This window comes from Aythya ferina (assembly GCF_964211825.1).
Source record: "Aythya ferina genome assembly, chromosome: Z".
Taxonomy (NCBI): Eukaryota; Metazoa; Chordata; class Aves; order Anseriformes; family Anatidae; genus Aythya; species Aythya ferina.
In genome coordinates this window covers 64,872,144-64,895,077 of record NC_140299.1, presented here as the reverse complement: position 1 = coordinate 64,895,077, position 22,934 = coordinate 64,872,144, and the positions used below count along the sequence as shown (strand labels likewise).

The 22,934-nt window shown below is 37.9% G+C and overlaps 1 protein-coding gene and 1 long non-coding RNA gene across 4 annotated transcripts in view; one reads left to right on the top strand and one right to left on the bottom strand.

Annotated features, from left to right (window-relative positions):
• Nucleotides 1-181: 181 nt before the first annotated feature.
• On the bottom strand, nt 182-7,455 carry LOC311427434. Of its 2 annotated transcripts, none has more exons than XR_014687356.1 (6): nt 7,408-7,455; nt 6,294-6,413; nt 3,891-4,089; nt 3,256-3,320; nt 1,982-2,048; nt 182-329 (listed from the first exon to the last, which is right to left on the bottom strand). It is a non-coding gene; the product is annotated as an uncharacterized lncRNA (long non-coding RNA). The 2 variants fall into 2 exon arrangements; XR_014687357.1 differs by lacking the exon at nt 7,408-7,455 and adding an exon at nt 7,179-7,315.
• A 313-nt stretch (nt 7,456-7,768) lies between these two features.
• The window catches only part of SRFBP1 (serum response factor binding protein 1), a 75,326-nt gene continuing 60,160 nt past the window's right edge, over nt 7,769-22,934 (top strand). Inside the window, exons 1-2 of one of the 2 annotated variants that reach the window (XM_084503007.1) lie at nt 16,318-16,357; nt 17,653-17,690. In XM_084503007.1, the coding sequence (XP_084359133.1) occupies nt 16,324-16,357; nt 17,653-17,690 (72 nt within the window). In that variant the 5' untranslated portion in view covers nt 16,318-16,323. Of the gene's footprint in view, nt 7,894-16,317; nt 16,358-17,652; nt 17,691-22,934 lie in introns of those variants that run through there. The other variant, XM_084503008.1, reaches the window with a different exon arrangement.

Genomic DNA, 22,934 nt, shown 5'->3' with positions numbered 1-22,934 from the left:
GCACCAACCTTATGCTGATGACCTTGTAAATGGATTCCTGTAAGATTTTATCAGTAGTACAAGAGACTTTTCTATTTATTCTCTCATGCAGTATCAAAATGAAGGCACACATATGCACACACATACGCAGAGAAGTCAAACAGTGATAAAAAAGACACACTGATGTATGATAACTTCTTTATTAGCAGGCTTAAAAACTTTGCCAATACTAAAAAAAAGCAAGAAGAAAAATCAAATCAGAAATTAGAATATTCTTCATACAGTTATTAGGGATTAAAATATAGAGGTTGATAGAATTGCTGGAGTGCTAACTGAAAACTTCAATGCATCTGAAAGACAAAATGAAAGGGAAAAAAATGCTTATACATTCAGATTCACAGCTTATTGTATCCATGACAGGATGAAAAATTATTACAGAAAAGAAAGGTAGACTAAGTTTGAACCAAGAACAAACAGACAAAAATTTAGGAGATTTGAAAAAAGACAGTAAGAAAAATCAGGAAACCACTGACAATCACCAGACAGAGCCTTTACTCAGTGTACTCTTCAAAGGCCGAGACTAATTTGGAAAACATGAAGCAAATCATGAAAGATGCCTATTTATGCAGTAATACAGTCCATGAGTCTTGAATATTTTAGCATATTCTTCCACTCACTACAGATAGTCTACCTTCTTAGAAAATTACATGAGAAAAAATAATAAATAGGAATGAATCCTTATTTGTCCAAACCGTTCATGTCTGTTAACTAATTTTTGTTTATTATTCTAACAGGAAGTCAGATGACCAAAGTGCTAGAATCTACTACAGATGTGTTCCCCAAAGACATGACATTAAGTTTAAGAACAAACAAAAAATACAGAGTTATAACTTGCACCATAAACACTGGTCAGTTAGGAACTGCATGGGCCCTTTATAGACACAGACAGCAGGATCAAGTGCACCTTCAACAAGTTTGCAGATGACACCGAGCTGAGTGGTGCAGCTGATACACCAGAAGGAAGGGATGCCATCCAAAGGGACCTGGACAACCTAAACAAGTGTGAACCGCATGAGGTTCAATGAGTCCAAGTGCAAGGTGCTGCACCTGGGTCAGGGCAATCCCAGACATAAGCAGAGTCTGTAAGAAAAACTCACTGAGAGCAGAGCTGTCAAGAAGGACTTGGGGGTCTGGTGAACAAAAAGCTCAACATGAGCCAGGAGGGTGTGCCAGCAGTGTGTCCGGGTCTGCATCTCAGGAGGTGTGACCAACAGATGGAGGAAGAGGATTGCCCTCATGGAATTGGATGGTCTTTAAAGTCCCTTCCAACCCAAGCTGTTCTATGATTCTGTGATTCTTTTCATCACTTACCAATGCTCTGTGTAATAGCAGAAAAGTAAATACACAAAACTTACATATACTGTGGGGTTTGTTATTATTATCTAAAGGAAAAACAAAACCACAAAACAACTTAATCTGTGTGCCTGCGTTTGCACTTTTTTTACTTCTTATTTAGATTCTCCTATTCTAAGACAGAAGTTGTAAGACTTTTTATAGACTGTGGTAACAGGACAGACATCAGGATATTTTAAATTAGCAGAAAGCCCCTTCTTTTTCTCTGCAATTCTGAAGTTTAAATCTCTTTCATCTTTATAAGCCTTCCCTTCCTTCTTTATTTAGACTACAAATCATTACAAAATATAATCTTAGATTCAGATATGGACTCTACAGATTTTGTAAACATTAGAAACTGAAGAATGAAGTAATGTTTATCCAAACATTTCTTCATTTTCCTTTTAGAAATAATTTTTAAATATCAGGTTTGTGCAGCTGGTAAACTGTTACATATCAAGAATCACATCTGATTGGAAAAATCTATTAAAAGGAACCCAGAATGTCCAGTGACCATTTTATATGGGAAAGAAGGAGCTAAACCTAGCAAACAGTGAGAATTATATAGAGAACAGAGCCCAAAACTATGAAAACAATATCTACTGCCTACCTCATGGGTCACTTCAGGATGTTCAGAATCCATGCTCCATTGGTTATGTACGCCAATCCAATTTTCTCTTTGTGATATTAAAAAAAAAAAAAAAAAAGTTACTCTTTTCACAAATTGGAAATTACTTAAAGATTACTTTTAAAACCGCTCTGTAACTTTTGGATTCTGCTGGTAATACTAAAAAGTCAATTAAAATTTTAGTGAGATTGTTAATGTGTGATTGTACTTGTGTTAGAGTGTCAAAACCAACCACCTGCCAAATAAATGTATAATGAAAAGGCTTAATTATCTCACAAATTAGAAGTATTCAGTGCAACAGATTAAGAAGTACAAGATGTTTACTACTGGAAATTTCATATATAAATTGCCACAAGGAATTCTTCTTTTCTCTCAGTGAAAACAAACCAAAAGTGAAACATAAAGTCAGCAACATAAATTTTCTGGAAGCTAAGAAATAAGGAGTATCTGTGTCTGTGGCATAAATATTACGGCAGTGATTCCCTTATCAGCACTTCCATGCCAAAAACACATCTCTTCAAACTGAATACTGCAACTGGAATGTAACCACTGATGTTTCTTTGAAAACAGAGAAAAGAAGATGTATTTGAAGTTAAAAGTAATACATTCTAAGCCCTCAGAATCCAGGAAATTATGTCCAGTTTTTACTGGTTTCACAGCAAACATTCAGCAATTGCTTTGGCATTGGAAATACACCAGATTTTTTCCATCATGTTTTGGCTTGGAAGCTCTGTAAGTTTAATCTTTGCCAGAGGATCACATGTTACATAAACTCAGGCTGTATCACATAATGTACACTTCTGCAACAAAACAGAGTGCTTTTAAATGACGCCATTTTTGCTGGTTGTACAACCTTATAAAGTAAGAATTAATTTTTTTATCTGTATTTTTCATCTCCTTTTCTAAAAGCCTCAAAACACAGTTCTGTTAACACTGAAGAAGTTACATATTCATCAGGCAGAATTTCCACTACAAGCTATTCCTCAAAAAGCTACATCATAAAAATGTATTTAGGGATGAACATCAGCTTCAGATTGCTTTCTGAGATTATTGTAAACTATTTTTAAGCCAGTACCATATAAAACAGTTTTAAAAACATGAAGTAAAAAAAAAATCAGCGTGCTTCACAAACCACATTCTGCAGAGATGTTATCCTAAACATAGTTTTAATCTTTTTCTCATTTTAATTAGAGAAATGGTACATACAAATGAGTGTCTACTGTATGGATTCATATGTGTTTGCAGATAGAACTTACTTCTCTTGAGTTGCTACAATCTGTTCTATGCATTTTTTAATTGACCAGGAATGTCCTTTGCTATTCTGTAACAGATAGACAAGTAAAGACACATAAAAGCAGTTTCTGAAATATGTATGATAACTTAAAACACAGAAGGCAGCTAATACAACAACTTTTACTCATATTCTATGTTACCCCACAGAAATGTTATAGAACCTGCTTTAGTTTTGGAAGTGCTTATGCTTATGAGATACACTCCAGCAGCTGCTTCTTTGAAGCCAGAAGAACCAGGATAGAAAATGTGATAATTCCAAGGAACTGCTGAGAATAACTAATTGCTCAAGGAAGACTTACAGTGCATTGTTGACTTCTGTTTGCATGTTGTTGATTCTTCGGGGGAAAAAAAAATAATAATAAAAGATTTTTTTTTCTAATGTAAATTCAGTTTACATTAAGGATGAGAAAACAATCCCTCTAAGGAGCATAGGTAAAGTGCTGCAATCCTCTTCACATTCTGGTAAAAACACGTTAATTAGCAGACTGGAAGAAATTCAGAGAATTTTTACCCTTACAAATTTGTTTTTGTATGTCAGTTATCTTTCCTGATATATCAAAAGTATCATAAATACCAAATGGGCTTCTTATAAACTCACCACCTAACAATATCGTGCAGATATGCAATTCCAAAGCTGTAACAAAATAAGACATCACTGAAAATGTATATAGGCCCGGCAGAAAACTTTAGGTCAGCTTCTGGTCTCTGGAGTTTGAGAAATTCCTTTGACTCAGTTCCTCCTAACGACAAATCTTGAATGAATTCTGCTAGAATTCTCCTCTCCAGAGGCTTAACTCCTAGATCAGTTTTAAAGGGGAAAGAAAAGAGAGAGAGGACAAGTGCTTCATTAATTAGATGTCCCTTGGAATAGACTATGAGTTCTCAATTCCCCAGCTGCTTTTGTACACGAATTTGATGAAGACTGACACTGACTCAAACACTGCCTTTTAATTAGCACTGGAAGCACTCAAGAAACATTTCATGACAACTGGAGTAAATCACATCCACTTATGATTTCAGACTTAGGTAGACACTAAATACCAACTACACTCCTCCCATTTTTTGAGCTTTTCTTCACATCTGTGATACCCATGCCAAGATTCACCCTACCTAAAAAGTAAACTTCAGCTGAGGACTTTAGGTTAAGAATCCACTCACGCTCAAATTCTGTTACTCTCAGCAGCAAGACCTTAGCTGAGCTTAGCTGGAAGTATCCCTCTGCATCTCCCTGAAGGGAATGGAAGGGACAACTAATGCTGATTTGACTTCTGACTAAATATCCTCTTTAAATGCACAATGTGCGATGTGATGTTCTTTGACCTTTTGCCTTTTTAATACACAAAATTTATGTTTACAAAATTAAAATTCTGGAACAAAATAATTTCTTAATTCTAAGAGTACAATAAGTCATAATGCTTTGTTTTATATATTCACATAAGTAACTAATATTATCCCGTGCATGTTAAATTCTCCTCTGTTTTAGTTTTCTCATTCACTCATATTCACACCTCTCCATTAGTGCTGATAAAGCCATGTTATGCCATTATTTATCCATTTCCGTTTTCCACTCATTCTCTTCAGCTTTTTCTTTACAGTACAGCTGGCAGACAGCACCACTAACCCTATCAGTCACTCCAAATATTGTCCTACCCTCTTTCTTTCTCCTTCCATCTCTAAGCTCCACTACCTACTTTCAAATCTCCTTCCAGGGTTTCAATATTAGGACTAACCCTATTTATTTTTCTCCCGAGGTTCCATATACATTCTAAGCAAGAGTCAGACCCACTTCTCCATTCTCAGCCTTCCCAACACGTTGTTTGTGTGGCATGACAACGAGCCAACGTTAAGACTGTTAATCTTGCTACCATTTTCTCATGCAGCTTCTGCTCATCCAATCTCTTTAGTGTGCATTTGCAACTGACTTTTTGAGTGATCCTCCTGCAAGAGATTGGAGGGAGCTCAGTTCTCTGCCCTTTTCTCAACCTGCATCTTATTTTCTTATCATTATTTCTCTGTAAGAGAGTTTGTTGGACCCCTTGTAATCAGTATTTTATGAGTAATTCAATCATATTAATTCACATCAAAAATCCAGTGAACATGCTCTTTTGAGAAAGACCAGTTAAAAAATGCAACTGATCTTATTTTTAAAATCTTAGCAAGATGTATACATTGCAAATTAGGTTAATAATTTGATTATAGTATTGAAATGTGAATTCTCATATACATAAGAAAAAGATTGAAAAACTTATTTAAAAACTTCCGTGATAACATCTAAAAATGTTTAATGACTTGAGTTATTTTGACTTTTTAGGGCAGAATATAAAAGTAGACGATGGCTCTTGTTATTGCAGACTTATTTTTCATATTCTGCTGTTAACTTCTAAAACTTTTGGGTTCTTCATACATATTTAACAGCTACCACACTGTTGTGTATGCACCTAGAACTCTTTAGTGAAATTCAATGTATTTCAATTCTAAGTGATCACATCCCTGCGTTTTTAAAGGAACAGAATTAACTTTGAGACTGCTTCTTCCCAAGAACCTAATAAACAACGAGCCACGCTCTGATAGTTTAAATTTTGAAAAATATTTCTGAATATAAATAATACTTTAATTTATATGAAAAACAAAGCCTACAAGGATGATTTTGTGCTGAACTCAGATCTGGGACATTAAGTTTAAATGTTTAATGCATATTGGTTTTTGTTGTTTTTGTTTGTTTGGTTGGTTGTTTTCTGCAATCCATCATCAATTACTTAACAATTTATGTTTGTGACATTTTCCTTTCATAAGCAGCAATTTTAGTAGTTCATACCTGGATATTTCAGTTGCTTATTGTGTGATGCTGAGGTTTTCTCTTATTACACATACATAAAGAGCTGAGAGAAAAAAAAAAAAAAAGCCGTGCCCAGATAAAGGGAGGGAAATGGACCCAACCACAAACCCCTTTTGCCTTAAATATCTTACTGCTTCTATTCCCCTGTGGTGTTCCGCAACATACCGTGTCCTGCTGACACCCTGCCACATGCACATGACTGCAGCTGTTCTCAAAGTAGAGATGATGGTTCAGAGAAAGGTGTTCAAACGCTGACAAAACCTGCCGACATTTCTGAGTGAAATCCTGAGATGAAAGGAAGGTCAGAACAAAGCATCATGGTATGGAAGTGTTACACAGGACAATGCCTCAAAGCATCCTGACTGTGGCAAGCTGACAAGAAAATCTCAACTTAGAATGAATTTAAGTCAAAGAATAGTATGAGAAAGAGCCAAAAAAACAGCTGTGAGGCACAATGATTCCAAACTCTGGAAGGACTCTGAAGTTTAAAAGATGAAAGCAAAAGCAAGCAAAACACATATTTTCACCAGTGACTGAGTGAATAATGAGAAAATAAAACCGTTGGATGAAGAAGGCCAGAAGCATGTCATCAGGGTCTGCAAGACACTTCCAAAGCAACTTATTTCAGTGTCCAGAGGAAATGGAAAGGAAAATTGAGGTAACGATCCAGTGGGTTACAGAGTCAGGGAACAATTCTAATTCATGTGAGGCCAGGCAGACAGTGGTTACAGCCAGAGAACCGTAGCTGGCTCTATGGTGCCCTTTTGTCTTTCTCTTTGGTAAGGTGCACAAGGGAAATTAAGAACGGCATATTTAGGAATTTTGCATAAAATATAATGACAAAGGGAAGTACCCTTCGTTTGCCTTGGCAGATCTTTCCAAACTGAGTTTCTGATTCTAGTTTTACATCCTGCACACAAATCTAATCTAGATATGCGATTACGTTCCTTGACTTTTAAAATCGTATTGACTGTACCGAGCGCATTTCATCCGGAACTGTTTATACGCAGCCATGATCACATGCATCTAGTTCCCAGTACGGCTACTTGCCTTCAGCGGTACCAAACAGCGAAGAATGCTATACGTAGCTGACTGTCTTTAGGTTGGCAGGACTGAACTGCTCAAGTCAGATTTTTTTAATTTTTTTTTTTTTTTTTTTCTAAAAATACACCCTACCTGAAGTTAGCAACAAAGCATAATGGGTAAAAGCAGTCAGATTTAACCTGAAATTGAGCTGTTGGTGGAAAAAAAAAAAAAAAAAAAAAAAAAAAAAAGATACCTCTGCTGCACTATGAGTGAACGCGCTCAAAGTACTTTTGGTTTATTTTATTATTTTTTTTTTTTTGGTTTGCTTTACTTCGTGTGCCCACAGGCGATGCCCGGACACCGGCCAAAAATGCCCCCAGCTCCTCCACGCCAGACCAAGCAGCGCAACTCCCAGGCACAACACCGCCATCCAGGGGCCAGCACCCAGCCTGCTGACGAGCACCCCCGAGGCTGGAAGAGGCGGCGGGGCGGAGAAGGGGCCGTTACGACCGTTACGACCGTTATGACCGTTACTGGGACGGGCGGGGGGGGGGAGTGAGGGGAAGCCGCGGCTGAGGCGGGGCGGGGCGGGAGGAGCGGGACCATAGAGACGCGGCATAGAGCGGGCCTCCAACCACCGAGTTTCCAGCCCGGCGCGGCGCATGCGCGGGGTTTCGCTTGGCGGCGGCGTGCGCGGGGTCCCGGCGCCATGGGCCCGGTGCTGAACCTCAACAACGAGGTGAGGGGGGGGGGCGGGGGACGGTTTAACGGCCGCTCGCCGTTTACTGGGGTGCTGCTGAGAGGATTTGTCGTCCCGTTAAAAGATGTCTGCCCTTCTCTGGTAAAGGTGGCGTGGTGGGGTGTGGGCACGAGTGAAGGGGTGGTTTCAGGAAGCCCGGTGTTTAAAACTATCGTTTTTTTGGGGGGATATTCGTCCAGCCTGCTAAGGGCAGGCGTACGGAAAGTAAAAAGCAGCTTTGTGCGGTGTGGCTTTGGCGTTCTGCAGCAAACAAGCACTAGGGATCATACACATTTCTTCCTCTGTCAGGCTATATCAATATATATCATATCATGCTAATTATTACAGAAAGAACTTTAAGTGTCAAATAGGTGATACGCTTCTTTATTAATTAATTAATAAGCTATATGATGGAGTCACGTAATCTTAGTTTGATAGGTTTCAATGTTTTGTTAACCAACGTACAGGAAGATGAAGTAGTTTAAGAACACTTCTCAGTAACATAAATTGATGCCGTTCATGATACTAATTGACTTTTATTTCAATTACTTCCTGTTGTGTGTTCAATACATAACCTAAACATGGTAACTGAAGAAATGAATAGTCACTCGTGTGCAAAAACTTTGTTACACAGTGGCTACAGTGTTCCTATAAACTATGTTGGCACAGGTAAGAGCTGTATACTCATACACTTTGAAAGAGGGTATTGTTCTGTGCACAGTTGTTCTGTGCTAATAAGATATATTTATTCAGTTTGTTTCTGGATGAGAGAAGTAAATAACTTAGTGTCTGAGTAGGTTCAGTGTAATTCAGTGGCAGGGGATCAGGTATTACTGCTCTGGTGGAAACAAACAAAAAAACTTGCACTGTTAATGAAAAGTTCAAACTTCAGGTGCCAGTATCGTCATGAAGTGTGCAAGTATTTTGTCACAAATGGAAAGCAGATATTGAACTGGGTGATTATTCCACCTCTTCTCAACAGAGAAATGTGAAAGTTAAAATTTTGTTAATATAATGCAAGTCTTATTCTCCAAGGAAATTAAACAAGTAAAAGGCTGTGACATGTCTCCTTTCTGACAGCTTGAGTTCATTTGATAATTTCAGAAAATGTGTAAAGTTGTAGAGACCTCAAGCCTTTTAAAAGGTGTAATTTGGATAGAAAACAGTAACTCCATGAAGCAGCAAGCTCTCAGTTGTTCTGATCTAACAGAAATAAAAATGGAAAAAAAAAACTGTGATACTATTTGGTCACTGTATGAACAGATTGAAAGTTTTTGTAGAGTGGTGAGGATTCTGGGTAAAATTGAGATGGACTGCGGTCATTGTGATAAGGTGAATTAAGACAAGGTTATGAAAACGCAGTTTATTTAGCTATCCACAGAATAATGCATTTAGACATTCTGCTTGTCCTTTGTTTTATTTTTTCATGCACAGTTGTTGATATCAGTGTAACACCCCCAGAAACTGTCACAGTGTTTCCAGGGCAACAAATAGATACTCTGCCAAAAGTGTATAAATGCTCTTTTTTTTTTTTTTCTAATTGCATGTATACCTAGATAATTACAGAAAACAGCAAGATCTGAATACAAGGAGCAAGATCTGCTATTTTAAGAAGCTATCAGCTTGCTGCCATCAGATAACATGATGCAATTTCAGTGCTATATTGTGACTATGAAGTTAGAAGTTAGGATTTTCTTTTTTTAATTTATTTTATTTTTTTTCAATTCAGACATTCAGTCATTCAATTTCTGTGCCCAAGGTAGAGTAAGTGGCAGGGAGAAGTAATGGCTGCAGAAAGAGGCAACTGAAGTTTAGAGTTTTTTAGAAGGAAGCGGAAAATACAATATTTCTTAGGAGATGTGACTTTTTTTTTTGCACATAGTTAAAATATAACATGCATTTTTTTTGTCTATAGTAAGCTATATTTCTATTCCTATCTCATGTTTAACCTTAAAAGGCATACAGGCTGAAGAAATCTTTAAAAAATACTTCTGTGCTATATGTGTTTCCTATTTTATAAAGCTTTTAAAAGAAATTGATGTATCTTGTCACAAAATATCTTGCAATATTAAAAACAAAAAAAAAAAAGCACCATATAAACTAAACTTTTCTGGAAGCGTTTGCTAGATGGCAGCACATAATCATCAACTGCCATGGACAAGGGTAAGTTTAAAGGGAAAGACCACGTGTTTAGTGTGAAAAATTATTTTTGTTGATCAGCAATATACAACAGCATGGAACAGAAGCTTGTGAATGGAAACCAAGTCAGATTTGCCTTTTCTTTTCTCTTTCTTTTTTTTCTTCAGAATTCATGCTTCTCTAATAGTGTTATCTTGTGTTTTTTGTGTCGTGTAGAGGCAGTCTCTCTCTCTACCCCCCTTTTTTGTCTTCTTGGAATTCATTTGGTTACAACTACCTCAAGGAATCAAGCTGCAGAAAGCCCATGAAGCCAATGCAAATGATCTTTGCATGAATACTTCTAAAAATGCATAGTTCTAATATGTACCTAAGTTGGTGCTGTAAGGGCCTAAGTTTGAGTGTTAGCGAGGCATTGTATTTTGGAAAGCAAGCTTAAGCCTTTGCGGAGCTGAGAGTTGTTTCTCTGGGACATATGAACTGAATTTGCCAAGTTTGGTTATGGAAACTTTGTATTAGTTGCATTTTTCTCTTAAATTTGTATTTAATAATTAGGTACGTGCTCTAAAATAATTTCTGCCATTAATGATGTTGTGAACTTCTTACTGATTCAGTATAAAGTCTAGCTTTATTTATAAAGCTGTGCTTTTTAGAAGATATTTATCCTTCTCAGTGCAAAGGTTTCCTTTTTTACTGCGAGGTAAAGTCAAGATAAAAGTCTGTCTTTGGAGTGATATATATGCACACAAACTTTTAAGGCTCCTAATAGAAATGTAGAATTCCTTTAATCTGCACAAGGAAATTCGTAATCAAGCTCCAGTTTGTAGATTCCATTCAGCAGTTTTCTGGGTCACAAACCCTTGTGCTGCAATGTTCAGCACGACAGTTCTCAGGCCCTTTTACATTTTCAGTTTAGGGCTGTCATCCTGACTTGGCTGCAGTGTGGATGAATGACATGGTCAGAAACCAATCTGGACATGTGGTTAAGTGTTTAAACTGGTGTACAGCAGAGTCAATGATGGATAGTGTGAATGATGAGGAAAAAAATCACACACAAAGCCATGGGAGGGAGCTTTAACTTGTGGAAAATGACTGGCATATGGTCTGAAACTGTGGTTTGTTATATCCTTAATTGTGTGAAACTTGCATCTTTTATCACAGCACAAGAAGGAAATGTAAATTTGTAGATGTTTATATATGGTTTGCCTCGTGTAGCCTAGGCTGGTTTTGCATTTGTCAGTCACAGCTTAGGTAACAGACATCAATGGAAAATCAGTTACCACGCTTGCCCTTAGGCGTACCTTCACTCACGCATTGCTGTGCATCAGCCTGTAACAGTAAGGCCAAATATATTCTTTTAACTTCCAGTGATAAAACTTTGTGTAATAGTGGAAGCCAGAAGTTGTATTCTCAGCAGGATATCAGGTGGAATTATTAAAGAAGAATAGGGAGGGGGATGTTTGAGAGGCACACGCATTCCTCCTGAAGCTGAATTGACTTGTACAGTTCAGAAATGCATTTATCATTTTGGTAAGTATATTAAATGCAGAATATTAGCACAGCATCCTAGCTAGCCCTTAGCACATTGTGTATTTCTGTTACTGATCCAGTAGGCCCAGCATGTTTTCATAAATTTCAATTTAAAACTTACCTCAAATGAAATTAATTTGAAGTTCTGTGTTCATTGAATAGTCCCCATTTTTGCAGAGAGACATTCCAGATAAAATGTAGTTCAGGACTGCTCCCTGGTACTTATTTGCTGTTGCTTAAGTGCTTCCTTATTTCCAGTCTTCAGTATTTTGACTGCCACATCACTCAGATGCGATACAAATCTATGTGTTTTCATTGATGTTTGATGACAATTTACGCAAGTAATTCAGTATCTTACTGGTTAGTTTTTTCCCCCACATTTCAGACTGCAGAAACTGGGCCATCTTTTAGCATTGAAGGGTCTTCACTTTCAGAAGTGCTGTGCTGTTCAGTGTAGCATCATGGTCACATGTGACGTGCCACAGCTGTATCTTTCTCAGGCTGTGATTTCATGGGCCTCACTGCATCAGGTGCTGGAGTTTCTCACTCTTCTTGCTCCTCACCCACTGCAGCCACAAGACCATGCGTCCTTTTTTTCTGAGCAGGATAAACTTTTCGGTAAGGTGGTTTTCTGCTTCTGCATAGACAGAAGGTCTGGGGAGAGCATTCAGCCAACAAACCTAAATAGCCAGGGTGATTGTATGGTGTACAGTTCTGTTGTCTAGCAGGTGTTCCTTTTGTGGAAGTCAACTAGTGATCAAGGTTATAGGGACAGGAAAACTAAAGGGTTCAAAGAGAAGTCCAAAGGAGTCCTTAGATCTTGCTAATCTTGCAGAACGAGTTCGTTGGAGAGTAGTTACTAACCCTTATGTAAGAAGAATCATGTCATTTCGCTATTACACTTTCAAAAGTTTATCTTTGGAAAATGTGAACAAGAGTATCTGAAGGGGAAAAAACAACACCTGTTCTCTTACCTGAAAAAGAGCTTTTAGACCAAGTTGCAGCCCTGTAATGAGTAAAGTCGAAATGTAATTTTCAGGAGTTCTATTTCCCACAGTCTTCTTTCAAGATTTTTTTTTTTTAATCTCTTTTCACTTTTGAGCACAAACTGGGTGGGAGCGTTGAGGTTTTTTTTAGTGTATTATATCCAAATAGCTAGTGTTACCTAAAGAATGTTATGATGTTTTTAAGTGCATTCCTGGACCTTCTTTACCAGTGATAAAAAAGAATCCTAGACTGAAACCTTCAAAATAACAATGACTGAGTGCTGTTAGGCATTATGGTATTTAAAGCAGGCCGAAATACTGGGCAGCCAGCCCAATGCGGTTATGCAGGCTTCTCTTTGAAATATAGTAGCTGCCCCCAAAGATCCATTTTGTGTGCTATCCTCTGGGCTGTGGTGAATCTAGGAGCTCCTTTAATAATCCTCTACTCTGACCTTTTAGCTGTCTAAAGGGGGAGTGGGGTATGAGGTGAGGTGCCTGACCAGTTACCTGGTATTGCACTGAGCTACGAGATGTCTGATTGCTCGTATGTCAAAATACCACGCTCTCTTTCAAGGCATGTGTCTCCCTGCTGAGGAAAATGCTGCATTTTAGTGTTGTGGCTTTGTTAGAAAAGGTTATAGTATCTGTCTGAGATGAGTTCAATCCTGCGATCTCAATCACCAGCAGAGAGCACTAATCACAAGTTTTAACAAATAGCAATAATAGGCTACTGTCAAGGAAAGAAGGTAGACTTGACGTGGTGAGGGGAGCCTCATCGTATAGTTAACCAGTGGGAGAATTTCCTTAGGAAAAGTTCTTGGCTGTGCTCCAAAGGCTGCTTATCCACCAATTAACATAAAATACATGAGCTCCCTCAAAGGAAATACCGGAACTCAGAACTATTTACCCTGAAGAAATTCCTCTTGCAGGTCTACAGATGACTTCTCTTTTAATATTTTGTCTCTGGCTTGTGATTCTTGTTTGTTCCAGCACCATGTTACAGTAGCATGTTGGCCAAGACACTCTCTTTAAGCAGAAGCAGCTATCTTAAACTCCCTCTCATTGAACTCATTTTGTAATCTTAACCTTTTCAATTCTGGGAAGTGCTACAAAATCCAGACTCTTTGCTGGTGGTGGGCACCCATCCTGGTACCCTGAGCTATCTGCTGTATCTGATATCTCTTAGGCAACTTAGGTCAACTTTAGGCTCATCTGTGACCACTTCAGAATTAATCTTGATATCAAGTGTTTGCACTTAGATACTTTTGAAAAAAGTACAGGTGTCTGGGGATGTTCTGTGGTAGAAATTGAAGCTGTCTGTGGGCTGAATTGTGGCATTGCCAGGATCCGTGCATGGTCTTAAATACTTCATTGGAGCTGGTCACACAGTCTCTTACATGTCACTGAAATCAGACTAAACTTCATTGGAAAGGTATAAGAAAATACAGGAGTTTAACCCTCCCCCCCCCTTTTTTTTAATCTATAAAACCTACACAATTCAAAACCAGATAGCTAATCTATTCCTTTTTTTTTCTCAATATATTGGCAAATTGCTACTTTTTGCTGTAAATTACAAGTCTCTGCAAAGTTAGAAAGCTAGCAGTGCTTTCTCTTTAAACTCTGGAATACTTGGCAGCAGTCATATTTTAGCTCTGTGGAAATGCATGTAAAAATTCTTGCATTAGTTGTGTTACTAATAAATAATTCTAAGCACAACAGTTTCTTGCAGGAGAAAAAACTGTGCTACATTGGGCTTGAATTCTGTTTAAAACAGTTCAAGTGTTAAATTACTGACATTCTTTTACAGACCATGTAAATGTCCTAAGGAAAAGGTCTTTTGAAAGCTTATGAAATTTCCAAACTTATACTCTGTGAGATAGAATTCTGAGGAATTGTGGCTTTTTTTTTTTTTTTCTAGGAACTGTTCCAGCAGCTGTTTCTAAAGTTTCTAGAGTTGCCACATCATCAGTTATATGAGTATTAACAGCAAATTCTGATCAGCCATTCACACAGATTTTCTTTCATCAGATTACTGAATCAATTAAACATGGCAAACTGTGCCTATTTTTTTTGCCTTCTTCTGGCAGTATTGTATACAGCCCTTATCAAACTACCGTACTTCGGGACAGAAATGAAAACTTTTCCTTAACTCAAGTGGTTTATATAAAGTGTGTGTGGTAGGCCACGTAGGCTAGCAAGATGCTCTCATAAAACAAAACATCTGTGGTTCCTTGGTGTGGTAGTATACAATAATGAAAAAAACATGCAAACAGTCATGGGAAACTTTGCAACTTGTTTTTTAAAGGAACTGAGATACTTGCAGTACACACTCTAGACTTTTATCGGATGTAATTTATAGGTGTATATGCATGCTTGAAATATATATATTCTTATAGAAATCCTTTTTATTGTAGTAAATGTGCTGAATTGCTTACTGCTGTTATAGCAGACATCTTTCTACAACCTTTGCATTACTGGGTATAAAGCTTGCTGCCAAATGAAAAAGAAGAAAGGGTGAACTGATTGAAAAGGGGAATATTATGGTGTTGCATTTTTTCCTACTAGATTTTTAGGGTACAGGAGTGTCCTAGAAGAAGAATAGTAATCAATTGTGAATTTATCATCAACAATTGACGATAAATTCACCAGTGATAAGTTTCTTTTAGTTTATTTTATGCTGTGGAGATTGGTAGTGGAGAGCAATTAAGGGAAAAAAATTTCTGTTAGGGTTTTTTACACAGAAGTGATCAGTTACTACATTCAGTGACTCTTTGATTGCCCTTGAAGTCATCTCAGGGAAAGGGATTTTAAAATCTTGTACTGGTTTTGTATGAACAGTTACAAATACGTTATTTCTGATGCAAAGATGGGTTACAACGATGAATTCATATTGCATTTAGTACTAAATGAAATGTGTGTGTGTATATAGTCAAAATTTACTTGGAATGTGAATCAATTATCATGTTTTTAGAATGAAAATGTTCTGTTCATCATCATTCTATAATGAGTAAACAGGCCAAAATTGAGTCCAGCGAAGTATTTCTGTAAGTCTCTTAGAGAACTTCTATTGAAATCATTAGCAAGCTTAATACTGGCCAGAGATAATTTAGGGGCTCTAATTCACTAATTTGAGTGTAAAATGTAGAGATCTGATTGGATCAATCCAATTGTGACGGAAGCTGGTTTCTCATACATTAGTAGACTTGTTTAAATGTTTTATTTATGCAAACATTGGATATAAAGCATCTCTCAGAAGTTGAATCGGACATCTGTTAGCTTAAGATATGATTGTCTAGCAGCTTGGCAAGATAAGAAATCAGATCAGAAAGTCTTTGAAATTAATACACTATGGAAGAATGCAATCTCAAACATGTCATGTCCTTTTTGGCAGCAGAAGTGAGGAGTACCACCCCAGTAGGAGCAGGAGCTCAGGGTGAGGAGTAAAATGTTAGGGACTTCATGTTTCCCATTCTTAGGGCGTGTGTGCCTTAAGGTAAGGTGAGCAGTGAACCTGGAATGGCTCTTTGTTTGGAAGCTATTTAAGAAAAAGAGTGCCATCTTCTGATTTGGCTTACTCTTTTTCCAAATACCTAAAACGACAATAAGCCAGTTTCAAATAAAGGTCTCCAAACATGTTTTTAAAATGGCTTTAAAATTATGTTTGTCTTCATTATTTCTCTTTTCTTTTTGGTCTGCGGTTCAGGAGTTTGTAGGTCATTTCCCTAAATTCTGACCTTGATACTTCCAGTGGAAAATGCAAACTAGCCAGCAATGCAAAATGGGCCAATGGAAAACAAAACGTCTTCCAGCAGGTATAACTCTTAAATTTTTTCAAACTAAAAATATTGAAATTAAATTTATTTTGTCTTGAATTAAAGTATTCAAAGAAAGCCCACCCCTTTCAAAAAATTATTTGAGCAGGACGGAGAAACAAGATTTTATATAAGCAGTACCTACAGTATATCATTGGCATAGAGCTGCCAGTAAGTGCTGGGTGTGAATATCTGAATCCTTAAGCACCTAAGGGAACAGTTTCCATTAATTTTTTACCTATTACAATTCATTGAGTAGATGGCTTCTTACTTTTTTTTTTCTGTGATAATAAGCTATCTTCATCTTTTTCAGAATTAGCCATTCCTCTTTGCAGTTTTATGAGAATACATTAGAAAAAAGTCTGAGGTCCTGTGTAGATATGCTTATGTGCTGATCGGTAGACTGCTTGCCTGAGAGGCTGGTAAGAACTGTTTTTGAATAGCAGCTGGTTCCTAGGAACAAATAAAGGATTTCATCCAGAGGGAAAGATCACTGGGGGACTGCTGCATAGGAAGGATAGCATAACTAACACTTAATTGCACGATGAGATGGGAATTCCAGAGAAGAGTATAAAGCAACAGGCTGTCAAAGTGATCGCTTGCTGTTGTTAGCAGCTCAGAAATAACAAGGGTTATGGAAAGAAGGGAGGAGGGACAGAACTTCAGGTATTCCATCAGTCAAATATGATCAGTGGGCGATGTGTGTCAGGAGGGAATGGAATGAGGGACACATTTCGTAAGGGAAAATGTTTATGTTTGGTATGGAAAATCTGGAGATCAACGAAGCAAGCAGCAAGCTTCAGGAGAAGGGAATGACCCCAAAACCCAATACTAGAATCATGGAAAGTTTTGTGTTGGAAGGGGGAGGAAAGACCATTCAGTTTCACCCTCTTCCTGTGGGCAGGGATGCCACCATTAGACCACGTTGCCCAAAGCCCCATCCAACCTGTCCTTGAGCACCTCCAGGGATGGGGCATCCACAGCTTCTCTGGGCAACCTGTGCCAGGGCCTCACTACCCTTACAGTGAAGAATTTCCTAACTTCTAATCGAAATCTCCTCTCTTTTATTTTAAAGCCATTCCCTCTTGTTCTGTCATTGTCTGCCTGGGTAAAAAGCCACTCTTCAGGTGGGAAAACTAGGAAAGTTCTAAATGGCTGAACAGTGAATACAACATATATAAAACAGGTGTGTATGTGAGAGCAGTTGTCATGTCAGAACAAAGAAGGTTCTGCAGGAACCGTCCTGTGCAACTGTAAGTTCTTACTAACACTGGCATGGTTACTGTATCTTCTAGATCTGGGGTTTTGTCAACTGCACAATGAAGAATTGAAGGTATGTTTGTGAAACAGTGTCAAACAGATATCTGGAGGGATGTTTTAAACTCTGTAAACTCTGTGTTCTTTGTATTTTCTACACTTGCTGAAAAGTACATTAAATAAGTTATATGGTAGTGCTGTTAAATATGTAGGGCTTCTCTTTCTGTTTTAAGATTTATTTGGCCTAATCTGTAGTTGTTAAACAAAAAAAAAAAATGCAGAGACATGCTAGAATAAATGATCTTGATGGAAGAAAAGTGGGGGGGGGGAGGCAGGCATTGTAGGGGAAATAGCATGCTGTGCTTTGTAATCTGACACATGGTTAATGTTGTTTAATGTTTGAAACCAGGAGCTCACCCCACTTTTTGGTGCACTAGCAGAATACTCATCCTCTTTGAACAACTCCAAAAAATTGGTTATGCAGACTGAATTGCCTTTTTATCAGTGGTTATCAGAGTGTGGTCCCTGAGGCTATGGCTTTTTTTGTCACTCATTAGCACACTGTAGGCCTGAACTGGTGTTGTACTCATTTAATGTGTTGATATATATGTAATTGATATGCGTGGTAGGTAGCTTTGTGCTAGGGGCTGCATAGGGCACATGAACAGCCTTAGACTAGGCGTACATTAGTAAAATAAGTTGGAAGTTGTCTTTTGTTAGCACTTATCAATAAAATAAGGAAGACGACAGTTTTGTGGAAAACTATCGAAAAGTTCAAAATATTTAGGAAATGGAAAATTACATACGTTTTTCTATTCTTTCACTGGCTTCAGGTTATCTCATGGCTTTCCCTTTCTTTCCTTTGGTTTTCCCTTTCTTTCCCTTTCTTTTCTTTGGCTTTCCCTTTCTGGATTTCTTCCTTTGAAATTCTGAATGTTTCATCCTTATTAAATGTTTATTACCACAGCTGTTTTTTCCAGGCATGAAAACAGAGGGCTTATGGTTTGTGGTGTTTTGTTGTTTTTGTTCTGTGTTTTTTTGTTTGTTTGTTTTGGTCTGGCAAGGGTTGGAGATTTATCACCTTGTTGGACGGGACACCATTTCTCACTTTCTTTATACTCCCTTGTTCTGTGACATACCTCTCTGCTTATCTCCCTCATGATGCAGTACTGTGTTGCTAGGCATATACTTTCTTTCCTGTCTGAATTTTTGAAGAATCATACTTCTGCCTTCAGACAAGAAGGTAGAAACTTTCAGAGTTACTGATTAGAGACAAGAAAAAATGTTACGGCTAAAGTACACTTGCATGGCAGAAATTCCTTCAGCTTGCAGGACCTGTGTAGTGCAAGGAGTGCTGCGTATTCCTGTCTCCACTGTCCACCAGTACTGGTGATATTTACTCATACGATGAAAATTTGGTTTACCTGCTACAAGGTTTAATATGAGACATGGTTTACTTCTATCCAGAATGCATTTAAACTTAATGGTTTGAGTTTCACTTCACTGGTAGGAGTTGATAGTTGAGGCCTTCCCCTCTTTCTGTTGGCAGTTTTCACATAGTTGAAGAAGCCTTTCTGTCTTTTGATTTTCCAGATTTCCCTTCTTACACGTATGGACTGGGAGATACTTTGCTGAGGAAGAATTTCAAGAAAAATAGTGGATATTAAAAATGTATACGTTTGTGGTGGTGTTTGGTTGGTTTTTTTTTGGTAATAATAATGTGAAGTACTTTTATTTTCATTTTTCACAAAAGCACAGTTTGGATGTACTTTATATACAATCTGGAAATTACAAACCATTTCTTATCTTTCATATTTACAGAGAAATGGAAAAGCAGTTTAACCAGTGTTTCTTCGATATTATCATTCCTCAGCTGGTACTAGCATTCAAATAATAATGAAGTTTTGTGTTGTTTTATTAACTTGAAACCATTTTCCTTTTATGATTCCTCTCTGTCTGCATAATAACAACTGTATGGTGACATTGAAGTGGGTGAGTTTGAAGTGGGTGTCTTACTATGAAATGAGTGGCTGTTTTTGAACGACAGCTTCACAAAAATACTTAGTTCTTTCTCTGGTAATATTAAGACAGATATTTGCCAGGTGTTGTGCAACTATAATTTTTCGCAGGCATCCCACTCATTCCCTGTTATCTCTGTATGGGGGACTAGTCTGAGCTGAAGATAATTCAAATCAGAATAAAAATATCTCATTTTACGTGATATCTCCTGCACAGAAGAACCTCACCTTCATCTATCCACTTCAGCAAGGTGTCAGGTCCTAATTCCCCTTGGAACTTCGGTCACCAGGTTAAAAGCATCAGCCCAAAGAACGTGTAAGAGTAAAACATACTTAATACATAAGCTGCAGAAACAGTGAAGCCTTACAACTTTGCATCCAGTGTTCCTTAAAACCTCATACTGATATCCTCAGTTCTTCCTCTGTCTGTACAGTTTTTTACTTATTGTCCAGGGATTTGCCCTCTGTGAGCACTAAGCGGTAGCTGTAGTTACAGACCATGTTTCCCACCTGTTTGGCTGACCCAGAGATGTGGCTGGTGCTCTGGGGCTGGTTCAGAGCCAGACATGCTGGTGAGTGAGTATGCATGCAAATTGGCAGCCCACATGGAAAAGATACGAATTCTGCTTATGTATCTTCCATGCTTGACAAGCTAATTTTAGTTCTCGTGACCTATTCAGCTACCAATTTTCATAAAATGTGCGGGAGCTCTGGCCTGTGGTGATTTGTCAGACCTGGTGTCTGTTTCTTAAGCCTGAAAGTTACTGGGGAGAGATACTGACAGGCAAACAATGTGATGACAAACTTAATTTCCTCAGAAACTAGGTTAACAAATTTAATTCCAGAATACACAAAGTTTTAATGCTCTGCTCCTACAGGATAGCTGAGAAAAGTAGTAATGTGCTGGCTCTCAGGACTCTGAAGTTTTCTGTGGTGACTTAAGAGGCCAATACCACCATCTCATTGCAACAGCAGTCGTTAATTGCCCGAACCCTGTATTCTGAGTTGAGACAGTTGACCTGCAGTTGCTCCTGTGGCATGCTGACTGCTTGGGCAAAGGATATTGGAGGCCCGTGGGCGGGTGATAGATGATGCATGAAAGCCCATGTCATGCAGTTCTTTGAAAGCAAACCGAGGCATGCAAGGAGCAGCTGGTTAACTAGAAGAAGAATGCTGTGAGGATGCTTGAAATCATTTAATTCAGCACGATTTACTAGCCAGTTATTTGGAATATTCAACAGTGAACTGCTGTGTGGAAGTAGAGGAGCAAGTAAGTGAGGGAGACTAAAGAAGATTACAACAGAACACTGTTTACAGTTTGTCAGAACTTACTCACTCTCTTACCATTCTCCTCTGGTAAACTGCTACTGTGCCCTTTTTCGAGTGGCTTATATCCCATTACTGAGATAGAATAAGGGAAAATGACCTGATGTGCTGGTTTGTTCTTTCAGCTGAACTGCCAGCTGGTTGTTCTGCTGCTTCTCTGCTTGCAAGAAGGAATGACGCTTATTCAGTTGCTCCAGTTTCAGATTCTGTTGCAAAGGAGTTGGTACGTGGTAGATCCCTACTGACTTACGTAGCTAGGAGTCCATTGTCCACATGTTCGGTCAGACAAGTCCATTCCTTGATGGTTTGGGGCTCTGACAGCTGGCCTGAATTTCACGCACATTTAAAGCCATTGCTGATCATGTACCGGGCAGTCAGAAGTGAGAGCTGTAGCTCCTCACTGGTGATTAAGGTTAATGCTTTAGTTTGTGAATTGTCGTAACTGAGAGGGCGGCAAGTGCTCAACAGTGTTGCTCAAGCTTGTTTTTAGATAAAAGGATGTTAAACTTCTAACCTTTAAAAAACTTTAACATGAATTGTATTTTTTTAAATGTAGAATATTTTCTGAAGAGGGTTGTGTTTTGTTTTGTTTTTTTTTTTTTTTTTTTTATACAACATGCCACTTATATAGAAAGATGCCTTTCTTTCTCAAAATGGAAAAAGAGGGAGTAGCAACATCACAATTTAAGACACACTGGGTGGAGATTCAACAAATCAATACTCCCTCCCCTTTAATACTGGGAATGGTGGTGGTGTGTTTCTGACTGTTGTATGAACAGGTTCCATACCCAGTTCTGCCAGAGGTGTTTTTGTTTTGTTTTGTTTTATGGCACCAGTTGAACTCTGCGTGCTTGGGTAATGTTCATGATTTGTATGATGACTGCAAAAAGTTACACAGATTGTTAGTCAAGGTATGATGTTGTGCTTCAGATTATTTAGAATTCGTAATGTTATCATGGGAGCAGTGCACTCTTCTTCATCTACTTTTGGAAAGTCCACCTGTTGAAGAGTAAAAGTAAAAAAAAAAACAAACAAACAAAAAAAAAAACAACCCTTGCTACTCTCAATATTTATTCATGTGTATTTATTCTGATAATTCTTACATCACTATTGTAGTTTCTATTACTGTTTTTCTGTGAAATCAAAGCATAAGGAGGGATGAAATTCACATGAGGCTTCTAGCTAGATCAGTGGTCTAATTAAGAAATCTTGAACATATAAATCCACTGATTAGTGTGCAGTTGTGTTGACTGCCTTAATCACATCCCCCTGCAACATTCCTTGGAAATACTTCAGCAGAGTGCTAGCTATGGGTTTTCGAATGTGTGTCCAGCTGATCAATTAAATATAGGGTTACAAAGTCACCTTCTGCTAGTCCTCAGTTTTGGAGGACTTGTGTGTGTGTGCATATATATATATAAATATACGTATTTATTTTTTTTTTTTTTTTTCTGTCCATGTGGTAACTTATGCTGGTTTGTGTAGTGTGGCATCTGTGGACTAGTTCTTTATGTTTAGTTTTACTCTGTCCTTTTACAGCTACCACTGTTTTTTTAGGGTGCAGAAATATGTCTAGCTAGCTCATGATCCTGGTTTGGACTTGAGAGCTCAAATGCTTTCTGAAGTACTGCATGCAGCCTGACTCTTTACAATGAGACACCGATTTTGCAGCAGTAAATCCATTAAATTTCGGTCTTTGGCAATGAGCAAGTAATTCTAGACTATCCTTACTCCCTCCCAACTATCTGAGATATTTTGAATCGCTTTTCAAAACCTTTAGATGAAAATACTAGCAGTCTGAGTACTCATTGCGGTTTCCATTTGGAGAAATTATGGTAGAAATGACAACTGTTCTCCACACAGGAGAAAAATCAGTCCTGTATTTAAAAATAAATAAATAAATAAATTTATATTTCAAAATATAATACCAAAAAGCTCATTTCAGTGCTTCAGTTGAGAAGGTGTGAGGAAAGCAG